Below are 19003 nucleotides of genomic sequence, written 5' to 3'. Positions count from 1 at the left end.
ATTGTGCCCTTAGTACACCCTGAAATAGAACACACAATTGACACTTGAGTCAATGGATTAGTCGTTGGGATATCCCAGTTGATTAAATCCTCCAAAGAATCACTCTCTTCTCACGCAGATCATTTAACTCTGACTTTCTCAGAGTAAGCTCTCAAAGCAATGCCTCTCCCAAGTTTAAAATACATGTAGTCATTTGTTTCTTAGCAGGCTGTAAGTTTTTTATTGAGTCCTCAGATCAATAAATGATAAAGCTTTCCAGTTGTCCCATGTTGGCCTTCTCAACCAAGCAGGGGAGCTGTCCAGCTGTATTAACAATCAGAAGGCCTAAGACTGAGCAGGAGAGTAGCTGTACAGAAGATTTTAAGCCTGAGACTGTGTCTGTGGAGGTTGTTCCACCATGAACTTCCAGGCAGCAACTGAGGGATGAAGTACACAGCCCTGCAGATCCAAAAGTCTTCTTCTTTGGTGATCACTCGTAGCCGAGTAAGATTGTCTTCCATAAGCACGGTTTTAACAATGAATCCGTAAGTGACTGTGCAGGCCAATTCTGGATCCACACGTCCTTCCACAGTGGGGACATTGGTTTCCAGGCTGGAGTTGATCATGGTGAGGGTTTGCCAAACGTGCCTTCCTCTTCCTGCCAAACATGCCTTCCTTTCGTCCTGAGTTCGAGCATCTTCAAAGCCCATGACACCTTTGGTAAAGGCTGTTCTCCAACTGAAGCGTCCGCAGGCCAGTGTTTCCCAGTTGTATCCAGGAGTGTGGATTTCCCCAACCTGGTGTCCTCCAGATGTTTTGGATACATCTTTCAACAGCTCCAGCCTGCATGGGCTGTGCTCAGGAATGATGGGAGCTGTAGATCAAAACATCTGGAGGGCACCTGTTTGGAGAAGGTCACACTAGTTCATGGAACACTAGCTGAATCACGAACCTGACCATCCTTCTGACCCCCGGCCTTCTGACATGAGTATGGCATGTTCTTTGACATGTGGTTAAGTGTCTGCTGTACCACTGAGAACAAGGTTTGGTTCAGCCTTACTTCCATCACTGTTTATTTCATTTTGATTTATGTAACTAAATGTGTGCCCTGCTTAATGGTAAAAAGCCTATATGCACTTTATACAAAATATAAATTAAAATTGTCAGTGAAGGCCAGGTGTTCAAAGCAAGTTGATCTATTAAAAACAAAAACAAAATCAATACATATCTGTCAGGGGAAGGGGATTATTGATTCATCAAGGAAATTTTATATACTGTCATACCTTGGTTTTCAAACACCTGGAACTTGGACATTTTGGATCCTGAACGCTGCAAACCCGGAAGTAAGTGTTCCGGTTTGCAAACGTTTTTGGAAGCCAAATGTCTGATGCAGTTTCCACACCTTGTGACTGAGTGCAGGAAGCACCTGTAGCCAAATGGAAGCTGCTCCTTAATTTTCGAATGTTTTCGAATGTACTGTGCCTCTGAAACTCCATTTCCCCAAGCTGCAGGGTCAGCCCCACCATTAAGAAGTCCCCTCTGGTGTGGAATGCTATGGGCACGTAGTTGCAGTGAGGACAGGGTTATGGCTTTCCCCTAAGGAAGCTGGTTGCGCTCAGATGCTGTCTCCTAAGTAAGATTCAACTTGGGGGTGGGGACATCATTGGTTTATTTTTTGTTTTAATTATGTGTTTTGGGTTTTTTATCTTGTATTTTTATGTTGTGCACTGCCCTGAGATCTACAAATGAAGGGTGACATACAAATTTAATCAACAGCAGCAGTGGTGGCTTAAGGTGAAGTCCTTTTAGCCAGCTCCTCCAGAGGGCTGGAGTCCCCCACACGGTAGGTCTGGTCAGCCTATATAAGTTGGCTGTAGCTCTTTGCAGAGACAACTTCTTTTGCCCTAGTAGGACTCCTTGGAGCTGTCCAAGGTCCTGAATGCTCTTCTCTTGACCAGACCCTGCCTGTTCACTGCCTACTGCCTCAATCTCCCACAGAACTGGGCAAGGTATATGTAGTTTTAGACAATATTCTACTCCCTTTTGTCCTAGATTATCGTTTTACCATTTCCATGCCACCTGCTTTGGAGTTTTGCCACAAGACTCTGTTGCCTCTTTGTCTTGAGGCATTTTAGGACATTTGAAGGAAGGAATATGCTGATTAAGCAAAACTGAGCATCAGCCAGTGGGTACATGTGTTCTCTTCAGTCATCGGAGGTCAGTAATGCTAGATGCAGAGTACACAGGGTCTAAGTAGGCTGAACAATTAATGCAGGAAGACTTTGCATTGGTCTTGTTTCCCTGCAAACCCTATTGCTCATCCCCCCCCCCCGATAACATATGGAGCCAGATTAACATACCTTGTTCCGCTAGCAGAAGGCAGAGGAAGGGTTCTTGCTAGTACAATGGGGTTGTCCCCCCCCCCAAGTATCCCCCAAATCCACTCTGGATGGTTGGGAAATCTCCTGGAGCAGCATGCTGCGGGAGAAGAGGGAATGTGGTTTCACTGGACAAGCATAAATGAACGCACTAACCGAATGATCTCCTTAGCACTACACTGAATTCCACCCACTGTTTCAAACTGAGCAATAAGGAGCTTTCCTGGAGGCACTTAAGAAAACACACTAAGAGAATGCTAGAGATTTATGGTGTCTTTAGGAGAATCTCAGGCTGAGCAAGTCTCATGGGGCTGCAGAAGCCAACACACAGAAACACAACACTTGCATCAAATGCACATAATGCAAACTAGACCAAATTCAACTTTATGACCCTCTACTGTGCCTTGAACTGCTAGTGTGTAAAGCCATAGATGGCTCAGAACAGGGGTGGGAAACCTCCAGTCCACATGCCAAGCTTGGCCCTCCAGGACTATGTGGCCATATTGGGCAATTCATGTCGACCTGCCGCACAACTGACATCATACAGATAAAGGCAGGGCTTGCCAAAAGCCTGGCAACCAGCTGGTTGTTGGGAACCTTTGGAGCACTGCACAGAGCAGGGACCCAGCGCTAAGCAGGATTGCTCCTCCTTCACGTTAGCCAGTGCTGGTCCTCCTTGGTCTAGGCATGCCAGAGACCTCCACGTAGAGAGCTCTTTCACACACCCAAGCTCAACACTGTGCAGGAATTCCTCTCCCCCAATAGTTGATGCAAAGGGAAAGTGATCCTGCTTGAGCCAGGTGTGCCAAAGAGATCCTGCCCACCTGTTAACAAGCCTGATCCTGACAAGGATCTGGTCCATGGAGCCAAAAAAGAAGAAGAAAGAAAAGTACCTCACCTTTGGCCCAGGACCAGGTAACCTGAATGTCTTGTCCTTTGTATGCTGACCAAATCTCTGCGGTCATCGGAAGAAGCCCTCCTGACCATCCCGCATTTAGATTATATTTCTTTAGTTTGTATGTGAGCTAAGGCTTTTAGTGTAGCCGCAGCTGCCATTTGGAACATTATTCCTACTGAACTCAAACCAACACCTACAATTCTGATCTCTTCTTGAAAATGTTTTTCTTTGCCCATCATTTTTTTAGAGAATTGATTTGTTGGTAATGAATTCTGCATTTTATGATTTTATAAGTGATGTTCCAAGGGTTTTATTGTACACATGTGCTTTTTTAAAAAAAAGAGGTATTAAACAATGCCTGGAGGAATTTATTACATTCAAATATATTTCATAGAGGCATCGATTTTGCATGGATAGGTACTGGGGCATCTGGAAGCCTTGTTTTACCTTATCTTTTACTATTTGTGTACTTAGATGGTCACTGTATCTGCAACGTGGTGGTGGTCTATCATTATTGCGGTTATGTATATCTTCTTATAAATCAATAAAACAAAACAAAAGTCAGGCTCAGGATGAACAAATCAGTTTTGATTTTAGGCAGGTGGGTGTGACTGGCATTCCACTGACCTGCCCATTATCTCCATTATTGCACCCATTATTTCCATCAATGACCCGGCCATTAAAACTTTTCTACATTGCATAATGATGCAGCAGCATCCAGCATAATATAGCTTTTACTTGACCTCCATTACTGATGGTCTAAAATAAGTGGCCAGCTGGCAGCTGAGTGCACGATAATCAGAACAAGGCAACATCCAGATTCTAGACATCGACTACACACACTTTGAAACGTCAGACACACACACTTTGACATGCAGCTCCTATAGAGTCGCCCATGGGACAACATTAGCCCTCAGCCTGAAGAAAAGGTTAGCTGTTTTAGAAGATGTGATATATAGATGCTATTCTTCAGATTCACCTCCTTCTTGCCTCCACCTACAGGTTCATTCATTTCTCTTTGTCTCCTATGGGGGTTCAGGTTCCAGCTGTGGTTTATCCAGCAGAAGCCACCCCCCAGGAGATGCCTTTGCTTTCAAGATGGAAACTAGGGCAGTGACTGGCAGGTTTTGTGGAGAGCAGCCTTGGGAAGAAAACAATCAGGGTGAGGTCTTTCTGCTTTGTAACCTGGGGGAGCAAAACTAATGGGGCAGTCCAAAAACTATAAGGAAGTAAAGAATAAACAATAAGAGTGGGACAGAAAAGAATGACTGAAGACCAGGGTTACCATTGCAGAGCAATGGCCAAGTTATACTAAGAGGCCGGTTTCTGCATAGAATTTTAACAAAAGGGATTGTGGATAGGATATCCCCCAAGCCCTTGCTCAATGGCAAAGGATACAATGAAGGATGCAGCTACAGCATCTCTAGCAGATGACCATTTAGCCTTCAGTCAAGGATTGCCCACAACCTCCAAGGGAAGGCCATATATCTCAGTGGTTAAGCATCAGCTTTGCCCTGTGTTCAATCCCTAGCATCTCCAGGTGGGGCTGAGAATGCTCCCTGCCAGTGAGCACAGATGGGACTGAGCTAAATGGGCAAATGATCTGGCTCAGTCTAAGGCAACTTGCCATGCTCCGTTGCAATGTTATGCTCCTGAGGCTTTTTCCTCCCACTGCAAAACTGATCTTGCCATTAGGAAGCTTCTGCTCTGTTGCCATTTTCATCCATTGGGTCTAATCCTGCTCTCTGTAGCAACAAGTCTCCTCCATCTTCTGCATGACAGCTCTTTGGATATTTGAAGGCAGCTTCCCTACACCACTTTGCGACACAGACACAAAACTTAGCATAAACAAAGGTCCCTTGGCTGAAATTAAAGTAGGGAGGCATTGCTAATAGTCTAAGGTTCAAAATGGCAGCTGACAGGGGGATCAGTTTTCAATAATGCTGTATCTCAGGTTTGATGGGTCTAAGTCTTATACAGTGCAAACTCGGTAAGTAGCATTTTATTTTTATTCTTATGTGCTACCTCAGTCTCCAAGTGGCAAGAGACTAAGCACTTACTCAGGGCTTGGTTTTCTGGGAATCCAGGTCACCAAAGATATATGGTTTTATTTACCCACTTATACAACCTAAGTATATGATGGAGAGGCGCACAGCATTAATGTCATGAACTAGCAGAGGATGCAGAGGAGGAAGAGGAGGAAGAGGATCCCAGTGAGGGCATAGCCAGGACTGAGACACACTGGGACAAGCAAGGGGTGGGTAAGGAAGTACTCACAGGGTGATGGAAGATGGGGGGGATGGAAATCAGTGCACAGGAACCAGAGAACTAGGACTCATTACCAGACTCATTACCAGAAACAGAGGGGCCTCTGTCTCCATGAACACACAAGGGGTGCTCTAGGAGGCTGAGGCAGGCAAGGGCCCACAACCCAGCTCCCTAGCTGGCCAAGTGGGCTTGCTAGAGGAGGGGTGTGATTCCTCAGCTGGAGCAGGTTCAGAACAGGTGATGGTCACTTGCCTTGACAAGCCCAGATGCTGCAATCAGCATGCAAAGTACCAAAGGGAAGCAGAGCTGAGATGCTGTGTCTGCTCAACTGCCCATGTTGGTGGACCTTGGCTTGGCTGCTCCTGGACCTCTATGGGTTTGACTCTGGACTGTAACCTGACAGCTGGGCTTCAGGCTTGGCTAACTTGGACTGACCCTGGACTGTGTTTCCTGACCTTTGGACTTTGCTTGTGTGGCTTTGAACTTGACATACTGAATTGCCACCATGTAGGCCACCTCATGAGAAGAGAAGACTCCCTGGAAAAGACCCCGATGCTGGGAAAGATTGAGGGCACAAGGAGAAGGGGACGACAGAGGACGAGATGGTTGGACAGTGTTCTCGAAGCTACCAGCCTGAGTTTGACGAAACTGTGGGAGGCAGTGGAAGACAGGAGTGCCTGGTGTGCTCTGGTCCATGGGGTCACGGAAAAAGAGTCAGACATGACTAAACAACAACAACAACAGGCCAGCGGCTCAGGGCAATTTACATCACAAAGGATCGTGCTTCTCCATTAGTCATGGATTTGGGTCCAGCACAGAGCTTGAATCCATCTCCATATTGCTCCCCCCCCCCTGCTCACCAGCTAGGCAAGGGGGGGACACAATGTCAGATAGTTGTAGCAATTGCTACACCTCTTTGAGGTGCTGATGGGAGCACTTAACTGCCCAGTGGAAGCTATTATCTGAACAAAGGCATCCATCTGGCAGTTTCCACTGCAACTAGATTCCAATCCTTACTGGATACAGGATCAGTGCCTAGAAGGGATCCAAGAACTGACGCTCCCCTCCCCACCAAATGACTGTCAGTGCCAGGACTGACTTTGCATGTGCGAAATCTGAAGCAGGCTGGGAGAGGCGTCAACACCACACACACACACACACACACACACACACCCTTGCCTGTGCTGATGATGTGGCGATGGCACTGAAAATGCAGCTGCGGGCACATTTGTGTTCTGTGTCTCTCATACACTTACTTTCATTTCAGCCTGTCATTATTCACTTCCACAGCCATCATTACCGCTAAGCGGTATAATTGTTTTTGCATGCATTGGAAGATAATAAAATTCCTTCTCTCCTCTTTCCTCCAGCCTCACGGTAGATCAGTTTCCACACATTGGCCATAAACATATTGCCTTATTCTCTCCCAAGTCCCTACTGGTTTGCTAGACTCGAGTCAAAGTGCAAATACTTTATGTAGCAGGAAGATTTATACCCCATCTCCCCATGAATCATGTCCACAGTAGCTAACAGCAATAATGAATGCAAATTAATAAATAAAACAACAGAAGTGGTCCAAATTGAAATAACTTGGCATGCTAGCAGAACCCATCGCAAGGACTCCTGCTAGCGCAATAGGGCTTTCCTCCTTCCCTACCCACTCTCAGTGCCTCCCTCAAATCCACTCTGGAGGAACAGGAGAACCCCCCTTAACAGCACATAGGAGCGGGCATTCCACAATCAGAAAAACTCCTTCCTGAAATAGCAACAAATAATGCATACTTTAAAACCCCAACAGAAACAATACCCCAAAATTTAAAAAAATGGGAGTGTTGGGAGCAGGGGGAGGTTGCTATTCAGACCTTTGATGGAGATCCTACTTCCTTCCACCTCTGGCAGAGATGTGGTAGGTGGCTTTGTGACAGTGAGATTAAATGGTCCCTTTTGGATCACTGGACTACGGAACCGTATGCCTCAGGACTCTCTGGCTACTAACCCCAATGGCTGTGTTCTAACCTCTGCAGCAGAAGGCAGTATGCTTCTGAATACCAGTTGCTGGAAACTTCAGGTGAGGCAGGTGTTGTTGCGCTTAGGTCCTGCCTGTGGGCTTCCCACACAGTTCTCTGACTGGGCACTGTGTGAACAGGCTGCCGGACTAGATAGATCAGCAGGCTCTTCTTGCATTCTTAGGGCAGCCTTAGTTGGCCTCTTTCCTTCCGAGGCCAGGTAAAAAGCCATATCGTTTCAGCACATCTGATGGCTGAATTCCTATTCCTTGGCTATATTGTGATGGTGGTGGGGAGCTCTGCTGCTCCACTTTTAAAGAAACACAATGTTCTGAACATCTCACATTTGTTCCTTTTTTAAAATTCTTGTGTACCAGATGCCCACGTAGGACAGAGAAATGGGGTATACATTTTTAACAGACAGGTGCCTAGAGTCATGCTTCGACCTCTTTCCTTAATGCTGTTCAAGTTTTAATTTCTCTGTAGCAATTGTGGGATCTCTTATGTAAAGCATTGTCCCCACAACCATGGCAGGGCCAATGGACCAATTCCAGGGTTTCTTTCCATGCTTTTCCATCATGCTGTCAGGCAAGAGAATGACTGGCCTCGCATGACCTGTGCAGGGCCTGGCAAAGATGTCAAAATGATCCCTCCTCAGAGACTCATGGATGCTCTTAGTTTCCAGAATTCTCTTTATGACCTTGAAGCACTTCCTATGTTTTGTGTTGAAGACTGCAAGGATGGAAGAGGCAGAAGACTCCAGCCAGCCCAGACCCAGGTGAACAGCGTGTCCAAAAGCCTCTTGTTATGGCTGTAACATCTATAAGAAAAATGTTTTTTCTCCAGTGCTGTCAACATCTGCACCATACCATCCAAAGCTAGATGGGACAGTGGTCTGACTTGCAACATGGGACAGCTCTGCCCAGAGATCTGTTTCCCTAGTTCTAGCCTTGATGGCTTCTGTTGGACCAGCATGGCCAGTGCTCAGCAGTGATGGGAGTTGTAGGACAACAACATTGTTCTTCATTCCTGAAGATAGATTTGGAAGGGGTAGTTGTGCTGGTCTGTAACGGTGAAAGCAAGAGCACAAGAGTGTTATCATGCCAAAGGTCTCTATCTAATCCTGAATGCTATTTCCCACAGTGGTCCATGAGAAGCCTGCAAGCAGAGGGTTGCAATACTTTAAAAGCCAACAAATCTATGGTATGAACTGTTGTTGACTAGAGCCCATGTCACCAGAAGCTGTTTCTCTATTCATTTCAGTTTATCTCACAGGTCACCTGTTAGAAAATGCTAAAGAACTTCTGTCAACATCACTTTGCTCCTTCACGTTCCTTTCCCTCCCTACTTATCTTGATGTGTTCTGGAGAACTTAAAATGTTGCACCTGATGGTCTGACAGTTTGGTTGGTCAACTACATTGTATTGTCCAAAGGTGGCTTTTTGAATTGCATTCATTGATTACATTTATATCCTCCCATTTTCCAAGACTCTCCATTCTTATTTATGATCAAGCAAGGTTACTCTTGCTTTCCAGGTCCAGACCCCAAGAGGCAGCTTATTGATCCAATTGGCAACGGAGGAAAATGAAAGTAGCCACAGGAGCTAGCTAAAGGGTGGAGTCTTTGTTCCAGCTCAGGTCATGTATGATGGATGTAAAGTGCTCTGACTTTTTAGATATATAATCAGGGCTCTTTTCAGCCAGAACTCAGTTCCAGCACCTCTCAGGTGGGTGCCATTGCCATTCTAAGAGAATGAGGGAGGTGATCATGGTGAGTTCTGACATCTCTTTTTCTAGAAAAATAGCACTGTATGTTTTAAAAATATATGAATAAGTAATATTAACGCTGTACTTGCTAGTTACTGTACATGGGCAGACAGATAAATAAATGTATAAGTTAGACCCTAGTTAGTTACTACTTGAGGGCTGTTCCTTGGAAAGAGAAATGGGGAGATGGATCACACATAAACACCACAACAACTTTACCACACGCTTCCCATCACCCAGTGTTTCCTCTTAGAGCCGCAGCTACAAAGCTTGTAGGAGTGGGCGGGGGCTTCGTTGGGTAATAAAGGACATCCCTATTCTTTATTGGACGGCGGGAGGGAGGAGGTGGGGCGGCCCTTCAGGTGGTGGGGCTAGAATCTCTCGGCTCTCCACGCCCAGAGCTCAGCCAGAGAGCCACGTGGTTGTGGGGGTGCGGGGGGTGGGGTGCGGGTGGTTTGTATTATTCCTGCCGCTTTCGATTGTCTTTTCCCGACGGCGCGGATTCTCCCTTCTTTTTCCTGTTTCCTCTTTTTTTAAAACGCCGCTTTTCAGTGTTACTGTTTCGCAAGGGGGAATCGTGGGTGTGTCTTGAGGCGAGGAGGGCAAACAATGGCGAGGAGGGCTCGTTGAGAGCGCGCCGGGAGAGGATCTCCTCGCTCCTGCACTCCCACCCCCCACCCCATGCAAAATTGGGCAAAGCCCGGACGGCTCGTGTTGCCCACCCCGGGCCGCCCCCTCCTCTACACCCCGCTCCCCTCTCGGGAGATGGAGGGCGAGCTCTGATCCAAGAGGGAGCAAAGGCGCGCACGCCTAGCCGCGCGCATTACAATGGAGCGAGGGGCTTCCAGCTTCCAGCAGCCTCGGAAGTGCTGCGCTGGGCGAAGATAAAACGCCCCTGTGGATCTTCTTATCTTTTTTTGGGGGGGGCTGCTATTTTGGAAACTCGAAGGCTCGCCCCAGACAAAAGGCGTCGGCGTCGGGCAGGCTCGCCAAGGCGCAGGGAAGGACAAGGCTCGGCCGTTTTGGTTTTGAAGCGCAATGGCCGAGGATGGCTGCCGGCTGCTGCTTTCGGGCGCCCTCTGAGTGAGGTTGTCACTGGCAACGGGAGGCCGAGGGCTGCTGCTGCTGCCGCCGCCGCTTCTGCTGCAACCGGAGGAGGGCGGCTTCCGCGCCAGCGCGGCCATGGGCAAATGCAACGGGCGCTGCACGCTGGTGGGCTTCTGCTGCCTGCAACTGGTAAGGCGGAGCGAGGGCGGCCCCTTCTCCTTCGCCCTCCCCACTCTCGCTCCTCTATTGTGCTACCTTCTCGGTGTTTGTGTGTGATCGCTGCTTCCTCTTTGGGTGGGTGACCTTGCTGCCAAGCCCCCCCGGGCCGGCGGTGGGGAGGTTGACGAGGGGCTGGCCAGGGCGGAAATTACTTCCTCCAGCCCACCCCCTATGCCCTGTTTTGGAGAGGTGTGGGCTGGAGAGGGCGCTGCTGGTGGTTCAAGAGTGGGGCGAAGGGGTCGTCTGCTTGCCAAGGATGGTGATGTGGGTGGGGCGTTAGGGTTCCTTGTTTCAGGGAACTTGTGGGTTTCCTACAATTTTGTCCGCCTTCTCAGGCAACTCTTGTCCTCCAAAGCGGCTCGCGTCAATCCAAAAGAGGGAGGCTTTGCCATCGGGTTTACAAACGAAAAAAAGGAAAAGTCAAGGCACCGGCGGAGTGGAGGGAAAAGGCAAAAGAGAGAGCTCAAACTTTAACTAGCTTTGGAGTGGATGAGGAAATGCAAGCATCGCACACAGAAGCAGTCATTTAAAAAGCCGATTCCGGTGTGTTTCATGGGGCTTTGCTCCTTACAGGGGAAGATGTCTTGCACTAAGGCAGACCATTAGTCCATCTAGCTCAATGTTGTCTGCCCTGATTGGCAGCGGCTGCCCCAAGTTTTCTGGCAGGAGCCTTTCCCAATCCTTCCTGGACATCAAACCTGGGACCTTCTGTATGCAAAGCAGATGCTCTACCAGTAAGCTGTGACCTTTCCCCTACTAAGTGTGTTTTAGGATTGCTGGTGGCAGGTACTCACCGTGAAGGTGGGCAGGAAAAGAATAGCTCAAGTTTTGGATCTAGGATAGGGAAAAGTCTGCTCAGTAGAATGACATAACTCCTCTCTTTCCCCCTTCCACCTTTATGTTGTTTTGCTAGATCTATCTAGTTCAGCACTATCTCCAGACAAGATGCGTATGAGAAGCCCCTAGACAGGACTCCTGCACCTTTAGTTGTTGCCATTCCCTCTTTTCTGTAATTATTAAGCCCCGTCCACCCTGCTCCCCCCTCATTTTGTGGTTGGCCAAAGATCCATCCTGGATCTTGGGACCAGAGGAAAGAAGTGGGACTGGAAATAATGGATGCTTCAGGAATCAGGACGCATAACAGAAATGGAGATGGGTTTCTAAGAAAAATAAACAAATAAGCTTGGTTATGTGTTATGGACACAAACTTGTATTCCTCCATTTACCCACACCTGCTTCCCCTTCCCCTGTTGTCTTGCCTGTGTTTTAATTTTAGATAGCACAGAATTTTACAAAGTACAGGCAGATAGGTGTGCAATCTAAGTAATGGATAATAAAGTTAACAGAGGGAGAAAGGGTTCCCCATGAAATTCAGACTTAACCGAGTCTTGGTTAGTGCAAGAAAAAACCAGGAAATATCCCAACAATATTTGCCAAGCAATTTTTTATTTTATTTTATTAAAAACATTCCCAGGGCAATGTTAAAACAGCCACACAGCCTACAAGCAAACAGACAAAAGGAATGCTTGGGTCGATTAAGACTCTAGAAAGGCTGATCTTCCTATTTATACAGGAATTACAGGGGTTAATGCCTCTGCAAAAGTGGAATGCTGTGATTTCATGCTTCTATTATGGGGAATATCAATGAGACTTGGGTAATGTCGATATTGTGTAACGTTGATATTGCCTGGAAGCCAGATGTGAACTTAAAAAGCAAAGCAGCAACAAGAGATCCAACAAAAGGTGTATTGCTATTTGTCCTTCAGTTTTGCATGAAAGTTCTTTAGTTCTTTCTCATGCAAAATACATTAGCTGCCTGGCCTGTCTTGATCAGTGCTCAGGCTTACATGAGACAATTTGCTTCAAAAAAATTGTATGGGAGTGCATAATACTTGGCACATATCTGTATTGCCAGTTGCCAATTGTATTTATCCTACTTTTCCAGCTCAGGGCAGCATATATGTTATCTCCTCTATGATTTTATCTTCATAATGGCCCTGCGAGATTGGTTAGGCTGAGAGAGAGTCACCTGGTTTGTGTGTAATGCTACAGCTTAGTCTGCGTTGACGGACATGAGAGAGTGATCCCTCTTCCAGCACAGCCGCAAGACACAGCATGCAAGCATTTGCTCCTGTGTACAGCTAGCCGTGGTTACTGTTCATGTCTGATCTGTGCTTAGTGTTAACTGTGGTTTAGTGAAACATGTCAGGAATCGTTCACTGTGGTTTGAAGTTGTCTTGGTTCATTGTGCGCGCGGTGGTCACAGTTTACCTGGGTGTGAGCATGAGTCTCCACATTTAGCTGAAAACAAAAGTGAAAGCCAATGATCTCCTTGTGGCTGTGCCCAAAGAAGAGAGAGAAACAGATGAGCCCAAGGGTTGTCTGCACATGTTGCTAATCCAGGGGTGTAGAACCCTTTATTATTATTATTTCATGGGCCACAAGATGGTGATGGGTGAGGCCAAAACCCAAAGTGCATGGAGCAACATGCATCTCTCTCTCTCTCTCTCTCTCTCTCTCTCTCTCTCTCTCTCCCCCCCCCCCCTCCCACCCTTTCTCTCCTGCTACTCTTTATCTTCCTCCCTGCACAGCTGACTACAGGGGAAGGGAAGATCACTCTTGCCAGAGGTCTGAACTAATGGCTTGCAGAGGGCTCCCCACTCCTGCTTCCATTGTTCCACCCATTTTGGATTTTCTGTCTGCTTCCTCCTCCAGCAACTCCTGCCCCCTTTCTTTCCCTTTGCCCCCCCCCCACATATGCTGCAGGCCGCATGCAGTTCTTGAGCCACAGGTTCACCCCCTCCCCATGCTAAGCTCCTGGTTACACCTTTTTCGAGGGCCACATTCCCTTGTGGGAAACCTCCTGGGGGTTACACAATGGGGCCAGGTGCAAACGTAGACAGGGCAACGGATGCAAGTTTTAGCTTTGTGCAACAGGTTACATTCCAAGCATGCAGAAGTCGGGTCCCTTCCAACTCTACAATTCTATGTTTCTAAGTCAGAGATTCCCAGGGATAACACACACACACACACTGCCAGTTCTCCTTCCAGGCAAGAGGCAATATCACAGTTCAATGACACGTTCCAGCTAGACCAGAAGCACTCATGGGTGTGGCCTGTGGAATGGGGTGTGGCCTATCAGAGTCCCAAGAGGTTTGGGAGGCCGCATTTGACCGCCAGGCCTGAGGTTTCCCACCCCTGGTATAGTGCTCACATGTGAATGACAGGCTAAAGGTTACCTACAGCTCTTCATGGCCGAGTGGAGTCTTACAACCAGTTTTCCCTGGTTGCAGTGCTGTTACACCATCCTGTCTTTTGAAAAAGAGAGCCTGTGAAAGGTTTTATAGCTGTTTTGGGCTGGAGCGGATCTGTCCAAGTATGCTTTGCATCTGTTGCCTTTCAATGTATGCACCCAGGGAAACTTTTATTACAGAGTGAAATCTGCACTAGTGGACAGCTCAGTCGGTAGAATGTGAGACTCTTAATCTCAGGGTTGTGGGTTTGAGCCCCACATTGGGCAAAAGTTTCCTGCATTTTAGGGGGTTGGACTAGATGACCCTTGTGGTCCCTTCATAGCTGTCAACTTTCCCCTTTTCTTGTGAGGAATCCTATTCAGAATAAGGGAATTTCCCTTTAAAAAAAGGGAAATGTTGACAGCTATGGGTCCCTTCCAACTTTACATTTCTATGATACTGTGAGGCACTTTTAAGCTTGTGCAGCCCATTCCTGCAACTGTATGAGGACTGAGGCGAGGAGGAGGAGACTCCTTCCCCCATCATTAGTAAGCGTAAGAAAGAGAAATTGTGAACAGCTCTTTGTGCTGAAACTTGCTTGTAGAGTATGTCTCAACACTTTGCAGGGAGATTAAAACTGCGGCCCTAAGCAAATTTGCTTGGAAGCAATTCCACTTTAAGCTGGTGCATTAGTAAATATGGTCAGAGTCGAGTTGCACAACTTGCTCTGGGTACAGAGAAAATTACTGCTGCTGGGTGCATCATTGATTTTCCCCTTGCTTGGACTTGATCAAATGAAACATCTCTCTCGATTCTAGCCGAATGCATGGAGGGGGACGTGAGCACACAGAGCCTTGCCCACTTGTTGCACTGATTCTAGCTTCCCTGCTCATGTATACAGAGAGCATTCAAATGCATCCACATGAACAGCTTAATGCACAGAGATGAAAATGGGGTAGCCTTTCCTATTTAAAACTGGAGAAGGGTTGTGGCTTCGTGGCGGAGTGGGGAACTTGTGACTGTCCAGATCTTGCTGGACTCCAACTCCCATCAGCCCCAGCCAGTATGGTCATTGGTCTAGGGGGATGGGAGTTGGAGTCCAGCAATATTTGGAACGATTCCAGGTTCTGCTCTCATAGTGTTGGTCAGAGAAGGGGAATTTTGAGCCCTGGGACCAAACATGGTCCTTCTAAGCCTCTCTGTCAGGCCCTCAGGACTCTCCCCTATCTGCACCCCTCTCCCCAGGCTACATCACACCCTCACCAGCACTACACTGGGCTATCCTCAAGTGTGTTTGCCTGGCTGGAATGTTGTCCTTGAACTGTGACAAAATTCACATTGCAAAGGTGCATCTAAACGCAAAAGGTTTCAAAAGGAGGGATGGTTGCTGCTGAACCTCTGCTGGTAGGGAGTTCCACAGGGGAAGCCCTGCCACACTCAGTCTCTAGTGCTGAGAAATCACCAGAGGATCCTGGGTAATCATGATGGAACATACGGAATCAGGTGGTACTTAAGGCCCCATGTTTTCCCCCCTTGGTTTTGTTTGTATGTTGTTGTTTTTGAAAACTTATTAAAACAAAACCAAAGCACCACCATGCTATTGGGGACAGTGGATGAATGCCCAAGAGGCCATGGGGAATGGGCACCGGGTGCAAGCTGTTTTTCCTTCTCCAAATTTTCCACCTCTGGTCAAGCCTACCTCGGTCCCTGAGATACATGATACCACAGTATCCTGGCCCTGTTTTTACATTTCGGGGTTTTGCTGTTTTTCTGCACTGAGTGAAGGTTTCAATTATTGTTTTTAAGTTGTTGTCTTTGCCTCAGAAGGCAGGTCACCATTTCACAGGTCCTGAAGTTACCACTGGAGCGTTGGCAAAAGGAAGGTTTGATTGGAGGAGGGGTAAAGGGATCCCTCTATTTCCAGTTTGAGTCCTATGGACCTATGTGTCCATTCTGTCCATGATTTAAAGAAATCGTAGTTTTCTGTCTATGATTTAAAGAAATCATAGTTGGAAGGGACCCCAGGGTCATCTAGTCCAACCCCCCTCAGTGCAGGAATCCTTTGCCCAATATGGGGCTCAAACCCATGACTCTGAGATCAAGAGTCTCATGTTCTACCAACTGAACTATCCCAGGTGCTGACTGAATGTTCATATTTAAATCAGCATTTCATCACAAAATACATATTTAGATAATGCTGTTTTGTCTCAGTGGGTGAATTTCTAAACATATTTTGTCCTAAAACACTCAAGCTGATTTTCCCCAGACATTTAGTATGTCTTTTTTTAAAAAAAAAAAAATCTGTGGTCCATATTGCAAAAATTGGAGAAGGTCAGATTCGGAAGGCTAATAAATTACATTCTGATCCGCATTTCCATCCAGGAGGTCAGTTCACACGTGAATTGACAGAGATCTAACTCTAGGAAGCATCCCAGAGCAGGAGGAGAGAGTCTTGGCACACACCTCAATACTGGAACCTTTCCCTTGACTTTCATGTCCTGTAAGAGTAGTACTGCTGGATCCAGCCAAAGGTCCCCCTAGTCTAGCTCTCTGTTTCTCCCAGTGGCCCACCAGATGCTTTTGGCAAAGCCCACTAGCAGGGCACGAAGGAGTTTGCTCATCACCCAACCCCAGAGTCACACTCCTCCTGAACCTAGAGGGTACACACAGTGGTTGTGCCGAGGTGCTTTAGTGATGGACTGCTGTGGCAAATGCATTCGACGTGATCATTTTTTACATCTGCCCTTCGTATGCCGAAGACCCTTATCTCCCAAATACCATGTGATTCAGACTCTCGCAGTCTTTCAGAAGCTTCCTTTGTGGCTGGCTGTTGTCAGTTCAGCAGCCTCTTTGCCTTGATGTTGGCTGTGCTTGATAATTGGATCTGCCTCTTATGTCGTGTCTTAAATGTGCTCTGTGACTCATCAGCTGACTCACTCCATCCTCAGTCCTTGTTCTTCTATACCACACCACACCACTTGACACCACTGTGTTTCACGTCTCGGGATCACTGCCCTGGTGTTCTCTCTCTCTGTGTGTGTGTGTGTGTGTGTGTGTGTGTATTTTTGCAGGGGGTGAGGGTGGGTTGCGTGATTTAAACGTTAGTGCACCTCAAATAGGTGGTGCAGAATGATTTGTATGCTCTTTGCTGAATAAATGCTCCATTTTTTGGACCCTTGGAATATTATCCTAGTCACATGGGAAGTTGTGTTAGAAACTCAGAAATATAAGGTAGGCGCCCAATGGCTCCTTAAACCAAGGTTGCAGTCACCAAAATGGAATGTCTAGTTGCCATTTTGGGGCAAGTCTTGTTTTTCAAACGAGCCGTATGTGATTGATTCTCAGTTAAACATCTGGCTAGATGACAACCTTGAGCTTTGAGAACTTAAAGAAGAAAAGCCACTTAATCACATATATATTGGCATATTCCAACCTCTTTGCCTTAATGGTGACTGTTCCTGCTGAGGCTGCACACAGAAAAAGCAATTTGGTTCCAGAAATTCATTCCAATTGCACTGATAAAATATAACTGATAGAATTCTACAGGATGTGGTATTAATGTGTGTGAAAGCAGTCAAGATCCAATGATCCCAAGATACAGTGGTTCCTCGGGTTACAGACGCTTCAGGTTACAGACTCCCCTAACCCAGAAATAGTACCTCGGGTTAAGAACTTTGCTTCAGGATGAGAACAGAAATCGTGCTCCGGCAGCATGGCAGCAACAGGAGGCCCCATTAGCTAAAGTGGTGCTTCAGGTTAAGAACAGTTTCAGGTTAAGAACGGACCTCCGGAACAAATTAAGTACTTAACCCGAGGTACCACTGTAGTGATGTCAGGTGCCCACACATCTTCACTTGGTTGCAAGTGGTCGACAGCCAAGTGCAAAATGCTAATTTTGAACACTGATGGGAAGTTCTTCTTGCTCTGGGGATCACCCACCTGTCCGCAATCTGATGTCATATTGCACCAGGTGATTGGCAGGTGGTTGGTTCCACCCACCTGTCAAAGTTGGCCCATCAGCATTGGGGGAGGGGGAATAATGCACAAAGCAGGATTGAACTCCCTACGTGTCAGATGAAGTGCAGGATGTTAAATCCCCCCTTTAAGGAGTGCCACTATGGTCATGGTTAGTAAGTTGGACTGGGGAGACATGGGTTCAGTTCCCATTTGTCTATGAAGCTTTCTGCGTGAATCTCAGTCATGAACAGTGTCAGTGAGAGCATGATGGTGGTTGGTGGGGAACAATTCACACTTGATGGTGCCCTTAACTCCTTGGAGGAAAAATGGGATAAATTTTCACTACAGCTCCTATGGAACACCCCTTCTGTGTTCCTTTTAAATCTGTTGTCATTTGCGTCTTGAAATTACAGTCTGTTGTGCATGCTTCTGAACCATAATGTGGCGTAGACACATCTCCCCTGCTCTATATTTTTTCGCAGCAAATCTGCCATTTTTAGAAATGCATTGTCTCATAAAATTAAACTGCTAGCATAATGGATCGATGCTGTACAAATGAAACTGAGCAATTGAAATTGGATGTAACACCAGTCAGATCTAAAGTCCAAGTTGTAATTAACTTTCTGCAGTTGGCTATCCCTGGGAAGCAAATGTTTTTATGTGCACAGCTCATCGGGCGTGCTAAATCTGGTGTGTTAATCATTTGCAGTGTGTCCAAAATCTGAATAAAATTGTAAACATTCCCCAAGCATCATCTCACCAAACTTACAGCAGGTCTATTCACTGAGAAAGAAGGGATAGTGCAGAACCTGGAACATAAGTGCAACCCACCTACATCTCATCCCATCTTCCAGAAATGATAGCCCCGTTCTCTTATGCTACTCCACTGAGTGTGGTTTAAGTTCTATACCAAACCAATGCTCCACTTGGAAATGGCTTTTTAAAAATACTTGTAAAAATTTTAAGACATGACAACTCAACAACAAATACCCCACTTTACATTATTCACATTTTATATTTCTAGCCAATGGGCTAGATGTTTTTGGTCCCCCAGTCACTGCAGCCCATTTTGTCAATCAGCTGAACCAATCAGCTGATTGGTTCAGTCAATCACCATGATTTTGGGTGAAGCATTGTTTTTCTTTGCCCCCGGGATTTGATTTCAAACCATGCAGGCACAGGTATAGGGCTTTGCAAGCAGTGCCAGTCACCTGGTTGCCGGCTCTTGCAACATGCCCATGATCATGGTGG

The 19003-nt window shown here is 46.8% G+C and overlaps 1 protein-coding gene across 3 annotated transcripts in view; it reads left to right on the top strand.

The window, feature by feature from the left end:
- Positions 1–9707: 9707 nt before the first annotated feature.
- NKAIN1 (sodium/potassium transporting ATPase interacting 1) overlaps positions 9708–19003 on the top strand; it is a gene marked incomplete at its 3' end in the record, with an annotated part of 62111 nt that continues 52815 nt past the window's right edge. For all 3 annotated transcript variants that reach the window (XR_014528296.1, XM_083512256.1, XM_083512257.1), the window contains exon 1: positions 9708–10532. Coding sequence is in view for 2 of the 3 variants with exons in the window: in XM_083512256.1 (XP_083368382.1) it covers positions 10479–10532 (54 nt within the window). The remainder of the gene's footprint in view (positions 10533–19003) is intronic.

This window comes from Podarcis liolepis, assembly GCF_965112155.1.
Source record: "Podarcis liolepis genome assembly, chromosome: 7".
NCBI lineage: Eukaryota > Metazoa > Chordata > Lepidosauria > Squamata > Lacertidae > Podarcis > Podarcis liolepis.
The sequence above is the reverse complement of the archived record's forward strand: the minus strand, read 5'-3'. Positions and strand labels throughout refer to the sequence as shown.